At 35.6% G+C, this 14,085-nt stretch overlaps 1 protein-coding gene across 1 annotated transcript in view; it reads right to left on the reverse strand.

Annotated features, from left to right (window-relative positions):
• Positions 1-12,910, reverse strand: part of LOC128984862 (uncharacterized) — a 53,495-nt gene extending 40,585 nt beyond the window's left edge. The window contains exons 1-2 of the mRNA XM_054404231.1: positions 12,758-12,910; positions 5,888-6,582 (exon numbers count right to left, since the gene is read on the reverse strand). Of these exons, the coding sequence (XP_054260206.1) occupies positions 5,888-6,519 (632 nt within the window). The 5' untranslated portion in view covers positions 6,520-6,582; positions 12,758-12,910. The remainder of the gene's footprint in view (positions 1-5,887; positions 6,583-12,757) is intronic.
• Positions 12,911-14,085: the final 1,175 nt, after the last annotated feature.

Below are 14,085 nucleotides of genomic sequence, written 5' to 3' on the forward strand. Positions count from 1 at the left end.
TAGTATGCAAAGCAAGTTTACATAGGTCTAAATGATCCATGTTTGGAAAAAAATCTATCATGTATGGTTTTTTTTTAATCATGGTGTCGGACGTAGAAAATATTTCCTACGTCCGACTCTACGTCCGACACCAAAGTACTAAAATTGGGTAGTGTATGTTAAATACCGTAACATGCTGCATATACTATAAAACCCTAAGTTGAGTTTTTATCATAGTACTCAATTAACCTGCACTAAGGAACCTTTCAGTTTAGTTAGATGTAAAATTTATCCCACACCCCCATTGTTAAACATAAATGAAAACATATCACCCAAATTTATAAGTTTTTGTAAGCTTCAAAAGTAAAAAAAAAAATATAACATTTGCTACAACTGTTGGTTATTAAATCTCTTAAATCGTCTTTAAATCTTCTTAATTGTAGGCGACACAAGCGACGATTTAGTAAAAAGAAAAGTAAAAATTGTTCAAAATCCGGAGTCTTCGGACAGTGATGACTCAGAACAGGAGTATGGCGAGCGTTTCGAAATAGAGAGAAATGACCTAAACCTTCAGGATTTAGTGCCTCAAAAAGACTGGGTTGTGGTTAAATACGATAATGATTACTATCCAGGTGAAGTACAGTGTGTTGAACAAAATGAAGCCAAAGTGAAAGTAATGCATTGCTCCAAGTCAGGTGCATACTATTTCTGGCCAACTGATGAAGACTGTATTATGTACAAAGCCAAAGACATTGTGAAGAAAATTGAGCCTCCTGAACCTTACGGAGGAACAAGAGACCACTATAAATTTAACCCTTTTAGTGCTACAGCGTCGCTGACAGTGACATGATGAAAAGTGCTAGAGGATTTTGACCAAATAAGCAAGCTTTTAGAAAAAAACTCTTATCTCCCTTATTTATTTATATTTTTTAACAGTTTTTTTTTGTTTTTTACAAAAATGAATGCACTAAACAATATTGCTTCATCTGTTACATTTTAGGTTCACCAAAAAAATTTATTTTACAAAATAATAAAATCTCATTTTACGAAAAAAAAAAAAAAAAAAGTTTGATATGAAATAAGTTCCGTTGGATTTTTTTTTAAATGGTTATATGTTTTATCACTGTAAAAAGAATACTTTTGTGATCATTTTGATAAAAAAATTATGCATTTACACATCATACAATGTTTTTTAGAACATAAAACAAATGTCATGACATTTTACGGAAAACCCGAAGCACCATCAAAATGTTTTACAACTACCCCATTTGTCAATATAGTAGAATAATGTGACTTTATTTATCACATAACTAAATGTGGTAAAGGATTTTAGTAATTTTGTTAGTGATATAGGTGTATTGCCATGAAAAGATCTATGATGAAATGATAAATTTGATTTACCGACATTTTATTTTCTAAGTTTTACATGAAATAAAACTAGTTAGATAATGTACCAATATTTTTATTTTGCTCTTATTACAAAAAGCATTATTTCATGAATATTTTGGTGAAAAAATTGTCACCCTATGTGTCTAAACTTTTTTTTTATAAATAAAACACACAAAGTGGTAATTGGCGCATATTTACATAATTACATATTGGTACAAATACAGATATAATTCATTGCTAAGGGGGGTATTGTGATTGACAACTTAGCAAAGACAGGCTAATAAACTAAAAAAAACAACTAAATATTAGAAGAAAAAATCTTACCATTTTGAGTAGGCCAGGTCATTTCAGTTTCCATGGTAACGGACGGTCAAATTATCCATGTCTAAAAGTTGTCTTATCCTATGCAACTAAAAATGTATTTACATATTTACAAGTCTTCACTTAGTTCATTAGTCTTTTATGTTTATCAACACCTATGGTGCTGGATGCACTCAGGATGTAGTCCTTTGTCACATCGCACACACACAAATGCTGATCGGTGTTTGCTATTCTCAGTGCTGCATACCTTGCAGATCCGCAATTTTCTTCCTGGTAACTTTTTCACCCCAAAAAGGTTAGCAGGTCCACCTTGAGGTTGTGGTTGAGCAGGTAGGGTTTGTTGTTTGGTAAGGATCCATTCCTTACCAAGGTCGTGTACCAATGACTGCATGAATTTGATACGGGTCATAGGCTTTACGTTGTTCTGTTTGACATTTTCCTTGTATAATATATATGCGTTCAAAATCATGCGCGAGAATAGACTAAAAACTACTTTCTTCCAAACTTTAACAGTCCTACGCTCATCCATATATGCATACACCATCATGTCAGAGATATCTATTCCCCCCATATATTTATTGTATTCCAAAATGACATCTGGCTTGTTGACAACTTCTTCCCCTACCTGCCTCCTAACTCTACGCCTGACTTCACTGGTTGTTGCCTGAGATGCAGTGGAAATCAACAATACCTGTTTTTTTTGAGTTTTTTTTATCTCTAAACCCACACAAAAGAAGAAACCCTTTTTTGAAAAATCTCGTAACACCGACACCAAATTTTGATTTTACTGCGTCAGGTAGGCCCTTACGATTGGATCGAATGGTTGCGGTGTAGTATGTTCCAAGCTCATACAATCGAGATGCAAGGGGGATGGAAGCAAAAAAGTTATCTGTAAAGACATGAAACCCTTTATTTAGGTAATTACCTAAGGTGAGAAGTTTTTTTACTACAACAAATCCTTGGCCGAATTCCTTTTGCTCCTGTTTTTCTTCAGATGGGACACGTGCACCTTTATATACAAAAAAACCCAACACATAATTTGTTACGGAGTCACACAACATCCACACCTTCACTCCCCATCTGTGATGTTGTTTTTTAGGTAAGTACTGTTGTAATACTGTATGTGACTTAGTTCCGATGAGAGACTCGTCAACCGAAAGCTGCTCATGTGGAGTATAATAGTGGCGAAATAAGACGTTTGCGTGGTCTACAAGAGGCTGGAACTTTGCACATGGATCAGGTCTTCTTCGGGCAATGACATCATTGTTCACCAGATGGAAAAACCATAACAACAGTTGAAACCTATCTCTTGTAAACATTTGTGGAAACCACGGTGTAGCCATTCCGGGGATAGTGGACCAGTAGGAGTATATTGTTGGCTTTCTAATTATGCCCATATTGAAAATGCAAGCAATAAAACCTTTGATCTCTGGAACGCAAGTCGGTAACCACTTCTTGGTTCTAGAGTTATCACTGAACTCAGAACGCTCCAAACATTGTGATGCATATCTATTTGTTTCTCTAACTATGCTGTTTAGAAGCAAAGTTGTGAAAAACAAATTGAAATATGAAACTGGGGGGGAATCTGGTGGTGGCATATGCTTTGGTCCTGGAAGTTCATGGTATGTTACTGGACGAAGTGGGAAATCAACATCAGGTCCAATTTCTTCCCAAATGTCTCCATCCGGTGCATTACCTGGAATTGGGTTTTCATGTGCAATAGGGTCTAGCTGTATGGGCGGGTTCACTATTTGGTTAGGTTCATCTAGGCCTACCATGGCAATAGGGTCTGGCTGTATGGGCGGGTTCACAATTAGGTTAGGTTCATCTAGGCCTACCATGGCAATAGGGTCTGGCTGTATGGGCGGGTTCACAATTAGGTTAGGTTCATCTAGGCCTACCGTGGCAATAGGGTCTGGATATGCGGTCGGGTTCAATATTTCGTCAGGTTCATCGACCATCTCCTCCTCAAAAGTGGATTGGACATTCCTAATCGGACTTATAGGAGGAGAATGGTGAGGATTTCGTCTACGTTTGGAAATGATTTGCTCTAACCTGGATGGTTTTCTCTTTTTGGGCGTCGACGACACAAATTCTTGTGTAGGCCCACTGTCGATCGATTCGTCTGCACTGTCGTCCTCAGAAGATGGTATGTAATCCATGTCTTCGTCAGTATCGTCAGCTTCACTTGGCGAATCCGATTCATCATCTGTCGTAGGTACGTCGTCATCCTCCTCTTCAAAATCGGAAATATTCTGTGTCAATTGGTCACTAAAAGACTGGTCAATTGTTAGTGTCCCAGTGTCATTTGAAGAGATATCACTGATCAAGGCACGAAGCCTTTCCTCGTCCCCGGCAAAGTTATCACGATCCATTGTTTCGAAAAAGTTCACCAATGATCCACATTACAACAACTCGTTTTATAAATAGGCCTAACTCGCAAAACTACACAATATCTATACGAATCTAAAAAAAGAGCACAAACTAACTAGAAAACAAAACTTTATACACAATAAAGTAAATAACTTTGTTTCAAAACAAACAGCGCAAAACGATATGTTATCCGTCGTCAGTCAAAGCGTCACTGCGCACAAAGAAACAAAGAATTGAAATGTAAACAGCTGACCGCTAGCGACAGTAAAAGAGCGAAATGAACCGGCGATCGATAATTTGAAGCTTTTGGAACATACTGACGCATTAACCAGCCAATGCATCCATGGCAACAATGCGTACTATACGAAATACGAATAGTCGCTGTGAGCGACGCTCGCACTTTAGTGTAAAAATACATCGTCGCTGGCAGCGACGCTGTAGCACTAAAAGGGTTAAAAGTATCATCGGTCCACTTCCAGATGTGCTCCCTTGAACACATTTTCTCATGTCTTACTTTTAGGCATATAACCCAAAGTGCCCATGAATTTTTCATTTCATTATTTTTTTTAAAGAGACTAATTTGTAGAGAATGGGTAATTTGTAGGAATTAAGAAGCTGTAACTTTTTTAAGTTAAATAAGCAAAATATCTAATAAAAGATGTAAAGTGTTTATCAGTCTTTTACTTTTTCCCTGAAGGTAAAATGTCAAACCATATTGTGCAACGTAAATGTTCGAAATTTAAATATTTTAAACCCAGGTAGCCTATAGAGGATTTTAGTAATTTTATTTGCTCAGGCTCATTTAAATGCATGAATAAATGTTTAAAAGGGTTCATATAAAATTGTGAACGTTTTTTTACATTTAATTACTACCTATTATTTGTAAATCTAAAAAAAATCACACAACCTACGTCCGACACCAAAAATTCTACGTCCGACACCGTAGGAGATTTTTTTTGTGTCAAAACTATTGAACCAAAAAACTTGAACCTAGGCTCTTTTTAAAGCTAATAAGTTTCTTTACATCCATGATTTTTTCTGTTGTTTTATCTCTTTAAAATTCACAGATTTTTAAAGTCAAATAAGGAAAAAAGAAATATCGATTTTGTGCACTCTACGTCCGACACCGCAGAAAAATTTTTTTTTAGCCATTAAAGATTTTAAAATTTAAAAAATGTTACATATGAAAATGTTCTTAAAGAACTGTTCTTTCAAATAAAAATACTAAAGATTAAGGTTTTTTACAAAAAGTAATTTTAAAGCATTAAAATAGCAGAAAAATGTGTCTGAAATCTACGTCCGACACCGTGGAATTGCCCCTTAGTAGAATTTTCTAAAAATTAAATTTTAAAACATTCATGTTAATTGATTAAATTCATACGTCAAGTTTGTAATAATATTGGCTAAAGTACTTTATTTAAATTTTGTTGTCTTAAGTAGGCCGAGTCCTGTCTGTAGGATAACTGTAAACTGGACAGCTTTTCGTTTCTTGTGCTCTGCTTTCCTTTTGAAGGAAGAAAGTATGTTTCTTATTTTCATGAACATAATTTCAGTTTTCAAAAATAAACTGTTAAAAAAGATATTATGCACAGATTTTTTTAAGTGGTCTTTTTTTTTACATTGAGCTCTAAATTTAGCGTTTGCATAATTCTAATGAATAAAAAAAATAACTTTCAATATAAAAATGTTTAAATCTTGAATTTCACCATAAGGTAATGCCATACCTCCAGAGAGATTAAACATGGGAAAACTAACAAAACAATTGATGTGTAGTAAAATTTCATGTTTAAAACTGCAATGGTTTGAATATCACAATTTCACTTACTGTTTGGATGTTCGATGAGGTATGTGATATGTCACTAGCGTAGCTGTAGACTGATCAGGAGCATTATCCTTGGCTACAGAAGCTGTAAGGTTGGCCGACACTTTGGCGACCACAGGTGTCTGTTGCTTGACCGGTACCACCTTTTGTTGGACAGTCTTAGTTGCTGACGGAGTTTTGACTGCCGGAGATTTAACTGCGGCTGTTTTGACCGCTTGAGGTGTAGGAACTGGTGTTTTAGCGACGGCCACATTGCCTTTGGTTACTTGAGTCGGGGTTTTCGGGGTCACTAGAGTCTTAGTGACGGCTTGAGGTTTTGCCGCAACAGGGGGTTTAGCTTGCGTCGGTGTGCTTACTCTAGGTGTTAACGTCCCTTGTTTTACATTTAAATTCGTCACTTGTGTTTTCGGTGTAGTAACTATCTGCTTATACACAACAGCTGGCGTTTTCACATTGACACCTGGTGTTTTTGGACCCGTGGCCGCAGTTACAGTCTTTTGAGGAGTTCTGACAGGTGTTCGCTTTTCAACACTCTGTGTGCCTTTGTCACCGAGAGTTTGAATGCTCACATTCGGATAGATGGACCGGAATTGTTCTGTAAAGCCTTTGACGGACTTGTTACCTTGAGAATCCATGTCAGAGGTAACTTGTATAGAGTGATGCTCAGCTTCTGATCATTGTAACAACATGTAATCAATCTGAAACCAAAAACTAAAGTAAGTTCAATACATAAATTGACATAAATTGTTTAAAACGGTAAAACTCAGGTCTACACATTTAATACAATGAATCTAGCCATTTTAAAGTGAAAAAGTTAAAAGTCAAGTACCGGTAGCTTATTCTTAGCTCAGAGAAGATAGGCCTACAGAGAATATCAAAGCATTTGATATTATATCACATGAAAGGCTGTTACAGAAATTGCATTATCTTGGGATTCAAAAAACTCATTTGCAGTGGTTCACTAAGCAGAACAAAAATAAGTGTAGCCCTCATATTTTTATTGACAACAACACAATAAATCAAATTGATTGTAAAAATTTTTTAGGTATCCATATTGATGAATGTCTTAAGTGGGATCATCATGTAGGAAGCATTGTGCGTAAGGTAAATTCTGGAATCTATGCCTTGAAAAGAATGTTTTATTTAAGTGACCTAGCAACATTAAAAATAGTTTTTCATTCCCATGTCCAGTCACATATATCTAATGCAATAGTAGTGTATGTAGGCACTTCCCAGAAAAATTTAGATAAGATAATTGTTTTACAGAAAAAGACAATAAGAATAATGTTAAATCTAGATTATAATGAGTCTGTAAAGCAACATTCTGTCAATTTGAAACTATTAACTGTGTTTAGTTTGTACGTACTGGAATGTATCGTACATGTAAAAAATAACCAGGAAAAATTTAAAACTCATTGTGAAACCCATCAATACAACACTAGAAACAAAAATAATATAGTTCTACCTAAACACAACTTGTATAAAATAAGCCCTCATATGCCGGTATAAAGTTTTTAAATATAATATCAAATTAAATAAAATATATTAAGGATAAAAAAAAGTTAAGACAAAAACTTAAAGAATTTTTGATAGAAAACCCCATCTACTTAATAACTTAGATGAATTTTTTATGAATGTCATACAGCTACCGTATAGATATTTTTATTTTCTGTATTTTTTGTTTAGCCTAGGTAAAGTATTTGTTCATAGTAGGCCTAATTATAAGCTTGACACTATTTATTTATTGTACGTTTTGTACATAGGATGTATGTTAAGATAATTTGAATTTGACACATTCAATGGTACACTTAAATCGTGTCTAGCACCAGTTGCTTGGGTCTAATTCTAATCCTATTGGCCGTCCCCTTCCGCTCTAGTGTGGTACAACTGCTGTTGTAAACAATGGCCGTTTGGGCTCTTCCTGACTCGGATCTAGTATATTTCCGCCCCACCATTCCCGAGCTAAAAGCGCAAGGTTGTTCCATAGGCTAGGCATGTTTCCTCTGTATATCTAACTTCTCTGTGTTCGTACTAATACTAGCAGGCCTCAAATATTATGGGTTCGCTTAAATTGTTTGAGGAATAACCTAAGAAATAATTTTAAACACGCAAAGTTTTTAATAGGCCTAACCATTTTTTTCTTATTTTTTGTCCTAGGACGCTAGGCACGAGCCCAGGGTTGTTTTTTTTCACATTACTTCAGGCTAGACTTAGGGGGTTGTGGCATTATCGCTTCGATCAAATCCATTGGTGATTTGGCTGGATTTGAACCCGGGACCTCAGGGACCGAAGACCCGCGCTCTAACCACTACACCAACTCGCTCTCACCAATACGCCTAACCATAAGTGCATAAGTTATGTATTACATAAGCCTACCTTGTACCTGTCAACATAAACATGTATTATAATTAATTGATTACTGTACAACGCCAAAGCCCCGTTCACACGGGGCGAGTTTACAAGCTACACGCCGGCTTTTTTACACGCAGCTAGTAAAATAGCTCAGTGTGAACGACGTACTCGCTCAAAAGCTGCTTGTAAAAAAGCTCTGGAAAAATTTGACGCTGCCGCTACTTTTATTACAAGTGTTTAATAACATTCTGCAAAAGCCAGGAAAATATTGGCTTGTCTGCAGCTCAAGAGTTAACAAAGGTTGGTAAATTATGAGTACAGAGTGACTGAGACAATTGCTTCATTGCTACAAATAGTTGGTCCTTTAGAGAAAATCAAAGCCCATGCTGTTTGACTTAAATGTTTACCTAATAACCACATAATTTAATGCTGAACTGTTAATGGATTCTTCATCTTATCTAATGAATGTTAAGGAATTTTAAGAGCCACGACGGAACGTGATTTAAAGCTTTTAGGGTTGATTTATTTTAATTAAGAGAAAAAGCTTTTTAGTCTCTAAACCAACAATTATCAAAACCTGTCGAAAGCCGGTTTTAAGAATCCCAAAAATATTAACAAATAAGCATTGACAACTAATTTATTTTAAGGCCTAGTTAAGATGAAAACATTACTATTTTAGCCTTAATTACCTAGGCCTACCTTCTTTTCATTTTATAAAATTGTCAAATAGGTAGCTAGAAACTGGAGGAATTTGTCACAGTATTTTCAAGGCCTTGTCTAAACATTGATGGATTTGATTTTTAACATAGCAGTTTAGTTAAACCATTACATTTATATACAGATCACAAGATGGGAATTTATTTTAAAACACCTAATTGTTATGAAAAAATTACCTCAGATTACTAAAGAATAATCATAGAGAATGGGATAAGTAGTCGGTAATGCTCTCAGGGGTATGTAAGATTTATAATGTGTATGTTCAATGTATGTACTATTGAGTATAGAATGTAAAGTAGCCTGCAAGACAAAGGGACATAAGTACATAGGTTTAACATGTACTCGCGCCCCTTCATCTTGCAAGCGTCGGTATGTTCCACCTAAGACCTACAGCTGGCGTTCTCTATACAGCTGTGTAGCCATGGCGACCGAATGTACCTCCGCCCTTACAGTGAAAGCTTATCACAGCAGTCACCAAGATTACGAAGGCTCTTCCACTGAGTTGAGTCTGCACAACCAACCTTCCCACTCTCTTCTCATTGGGCTCGTATCATCATTGGTAATTCGTAAATTTATGATTCAATTGCACATGTGATCTGTTATGAATTCAAAAACTAGCCAATAGCTACTTTGGTAACTTTGGAAGCAGTGTTTCCCCAGTGTGATTTTTATTATGAAAACAGGAGTTTTGGACCATGAACAGGATTAAAACGGAATGCGGGGTAGAACAGAATTTCGTTCTGACCTCTAGTTTTCTATTTTTACAGATTTTTAAGATAAAAACTATCCCTAATTAATTTAATGACAGTTTACACTATAGCAATGTTTAAAGCGCCATTCCAAAATGTTGAGATGTTTAAATTAAATTAATGGGGAATAAAACGGAATTTCTCATTACCTACACTGAAAGAGGAATAAAAGAGCATTTTCTCAACCATAAAAGTGGGATTTTTGTTTTTAGTTGTATCAACAACCTATCTCCAGACTGTTTTTGCACTACAGTATTGAAATAGCCTAGTGTGGTAATACTGAACTTATAAGATACTACTTACAGTATGTTATTGAATTTGTTTACCTTACCTATATATCAAAATTAGGTTAATTTAAGCACTGCCTTTGGAACTTTTGGTGGAAATGACTATTTCACTCTGAAAATCGTGTTTGAACATCGCAAAAAGTGCTAGAAATCTACGATTTTTGGCGCTTGAAAACTTTCATTTCTCACTTTTTATGTGTTTTTCTCATTACCTATTTAGGCAATCCCAAACACTTTTTCCTTCAGACACTTTTCTGGCAAATGCCGTTTTTACCCAGAGTTTTTGGACTAATTTTCAGAAGTAGAGGCCACTAGCATTTTTTAGAACAATCTTTTTAAAGACAATCCAAAATAGGTATGTACAAAATGTAGGCGATTTATTTCCCTACGTGGAAATGTGATTGATTTGCATCAAAATTTGTTTGCTAGAATTACGGGTAAAAGTACGGAAATTGGGGAAAATCAACAAAATTGCACTGTACATTTGAAAAATAAAATAATAGGCCTACCAGTAATTTTTTATGACTTAAAAAACTAAATTTTACCTTTGCCAAAAATAAAAAATTAGTTTTAGAGTTAAGTTAGATCTAATTTTTGTACTGGTACTTTACTAGGCCTATAATATGATAAATGGTAGGTAGGCCTACCAAACATGTAGGCTATTTATAGGAAATATATTTCTGAACAATATGTATAGGCCTACCTATATATATATATACTGAAATATTTAAACAAAAAGAGGTTCCAGAAGCATTATTGTGGCGTGAGACACACATCGGAAACAAGCTAGGCTAGGATGAAGGCCTAGGCTAGGCCTAACCTGTAGGCCTAAACAATCATTATTTCAATAACACGGATTTGAACTAAATAATAATATTTACCCATTGCAATAACTTATGGAGAAATACTTCTACTAATTCATACACCACCTGAGAATACACTTCTTTTACACTAAAACAGTGACCTTAGATGAAAATTGACACAGGTAATAATGTACCGCACTGAAAACCATACTTTAATTCTGACGAGCACAACGCAAACAACTTGTTTTTCCAGTTACAACTGTGTACAATTGTGTCACCTGAATGTCAACTGAAAGACACCTAAACATAGAGAAAGAACATTTTCTCAGCTTCAAATAAGTTTGACTCACGTCACGCTATGTCAATTATCAATATTTTTATTAGTGATTTCTAGAAACCACCGTTGAAACGGCGCTTTGGGCAAAATGGCCAGTTGACAAAACAGCTGATTTAAAAAATGTATTTCCCAGACTTCCTAATGTTGTATTCTTCTGGTAAGTTCTCTTTAACTTACGAAAATAAGGATCAACTCATGTTCTTTCCAAGGTTACAAACCGCTTCCTGTTTGGGCCAAAATAACTTAAAGACTTCACGATTTTTTTCAAAAACACATAAACTTACCTATTTTAGAAGATTTTGACGATCGCGATGCAAGAATGTTTCGCGTGCTAAGAAATAACTTAAATTTTGATCAAATTATAATAATAACTTATTTAAGTTAACAGTTAAACCTAGGGCCTATAAGTTATTGATCTGTTAAGTACTGCTACTAAGTTCCTTTATATATGGAAATCAAAGTTTAGAATCTCATTATGCTTAGTGGCCCAGGATCACTTATAGAATAAAATGGTTTATATTACCTGTCCGTCAGTCCGTCCGTATTCATGACCACGCAACTTCCCGTGCCGCGTCGTAGTGTCCTGTACTGGCCAGTAGCAGTGTTTTTCCGTATTTTCGTGTTGTATGTGTGTGTTTTTGTGTTTATCGACGACCTCAATTAGAGTGACATGACATTTTTAACAGCCTGCGATGGGATTTTCATCCTGAAACCGGTCGCATAAGACGACAACAATAGGATCACTGACGGACAGGTAATATAAACCATTTTATTGTTTAGAATCTCCTCTTTTCTACGGTATATCAAAATGATTACGATTCTGGATCATTTTCGTTGCGTATAATACTTACTAAGCGTTTGAACAAAAACATTCTCCAAACCTCCGTTTAAATAGCGGTTGGACATCTGGCGCACACATGAAACCACCGTTTAATCAGGCAGTTCTAGGGTTATAAAAGGTCTGCAAAATCCCCAAAATGGGCTAAGCCATTCCCCATTTAACATTGGCCACAGCTACACTGCTAGGGTGAAGAAACTGCAGCTTACCCTATTCAAGTTTCCCTGTGGAACTGTACCCAATTGATAAGTTAGGCCTACTTTGTTACAGTCCTAACTTACCGTACCATTTATTGGCTTCCACAAACACTTTTTTTAGATTACCTTTACTAGCCTAACTTATGCAGTTAGGCTAATTAGCCTAACTTTACGAAGTGTGACAGATTTTGGTATGCACTTTCACATTACAGTCTAACCGAAATATCAAGTCAAAACCTTAACTAGGCCTACAGGCCAAATGTATAGGCCAACCACAACTTCAAGCTATTCAAAGGCCCAGAAACAATCGTGCTAGGGCCTTGAAGGGACAGGTAGGATATTAAATGAAGCGGCCTGGATCAACTGCTGACAAGTATTAAATTCACACTAATACGGCTGATATCCAAGAGAATTGCAGTAAAACGCTCCCAGAAACAAACCGATGGAATAAGTCCAAGTCTTTCTAAATGGTCGGCACACGAACTTTTCCAACTCGGTGTTTTGTGTTGTTCAACTCAATGTAGGCTAGTAAGTTTTGTCAAGTAGGAAATTAATTTATTAAAAGTATTTCTAAAATTAAAGAATGGACAAACCTTAATACAGGAGATGAAGCAGAGTTCAGATAAGTTGACTACTTGTGAGATTATTGTTAATTCTAATACTACCACCACAAGCAGAACGCCATTTTCAACAGTCGAGTCAAGTGCTCGGCTCGCAGAGCTAGACCCAGATCCAATCCAATCGTAACATCGCCATTCGCCGCACAGTTGTTCAGGATTCGGAAGAATTAATTTTCTGTATGGATTCTGATTGGTTCGTTGTATTTCACACGTTCAATGCCGTCTTGTATTGTTTGGCATCAAAGATCAGCCAATATATAGCGAAGGTGAAAGTATATATATACTTATACAGTACTATCGTTAGTTTATAGATCTACCATTGATTAAGAAATTAATATATGGTTCTACAATAATTTATGGCGCATACATTGTTTTGGTAATGGAAATTTCTATGATATAATATTTACTTTTAAACTTATTAACTGACATGGTTTTAACAGAGTTGATATTTTTGTTCATATACCAGTAAACTGACATAAATTTCATAAAGGACTACACACTTTAAAATTTTAGTAGGGAGCCTCAAAGAAAATTTAAGAAATTTGCCGAGATCGTGAGAGGGTATGGGCCATTCTCCAGGACCACGAAATATGCGCACTATCTCTCACGCGAAAGATATTCCATTCCATTATTATTTAGTCGTAAGTAAATATTATTTTAAACATAACTTAAAGGGAACTGTCCTGCTGTACAACCACCAGGATACGGGTTCCTATCACGGTCGCCTTTCCTATACTGTTAATGTTATTACTAGTGGCTTGTAGGGACATAAGTCCCTAAAAAGCTCAAATGTAAAACAACTTTTTGCAATACCGGTATTTAAACAAACACAGAATAACATTATCTATGTGTCAGAATAGGCATCCCTACACCATATCTTTTGTGTAAAAACCAGTTTGTTGTTCTTCTTTGTTTGCTTTTGTTGATGTCATTTTCAATAAATAATTTGAATCACTCCAGTGGTTTAACATGAAAAGGCAGCAAACATATCATTGTTTGTGAATAAATACTGGTTTACTAAGGTAGCTTTGGTCTTGTGGTTAATGAGGATAAATAAAAGCTTCCCTGTTTGGAATTTTAAAAATTCATTGGAGGTTCGCCTTCAGATCAATTGAAGACGCCTGCAAGTTCATCTGCAGTAGGCTTATTATACCTACGACGATCCATATTTATCCTGTCTACAAACCTAAGTTCTAATTCACTGTCACCTTGTACAACCATTTCTTCCGAAGCTCTTTTCTAAATTTGTGCAAATGGATTTTCTAATAGAATTTCAGCTAGTTTTGACAATATTTCAGGTT

The sequence above is a fragment of the Macrosteles quadrilineatus genome, unplaced genomic scaffold (assembly GCF_028750875.1).
Source record: "Macrosteles quadrilineatus isolate MER2022 unplaced genomic scaffold, UCM_ALF_1.0 Scaffold_2__2_contigs__length_208266976, whole genome shotgun sequence".
NCBI lineage: Eukaryota > Metazoa > Arthropoda > Insecta > Hemiptera > Cicadellidae > Macrosteles > Macrosteles quadrilineatus.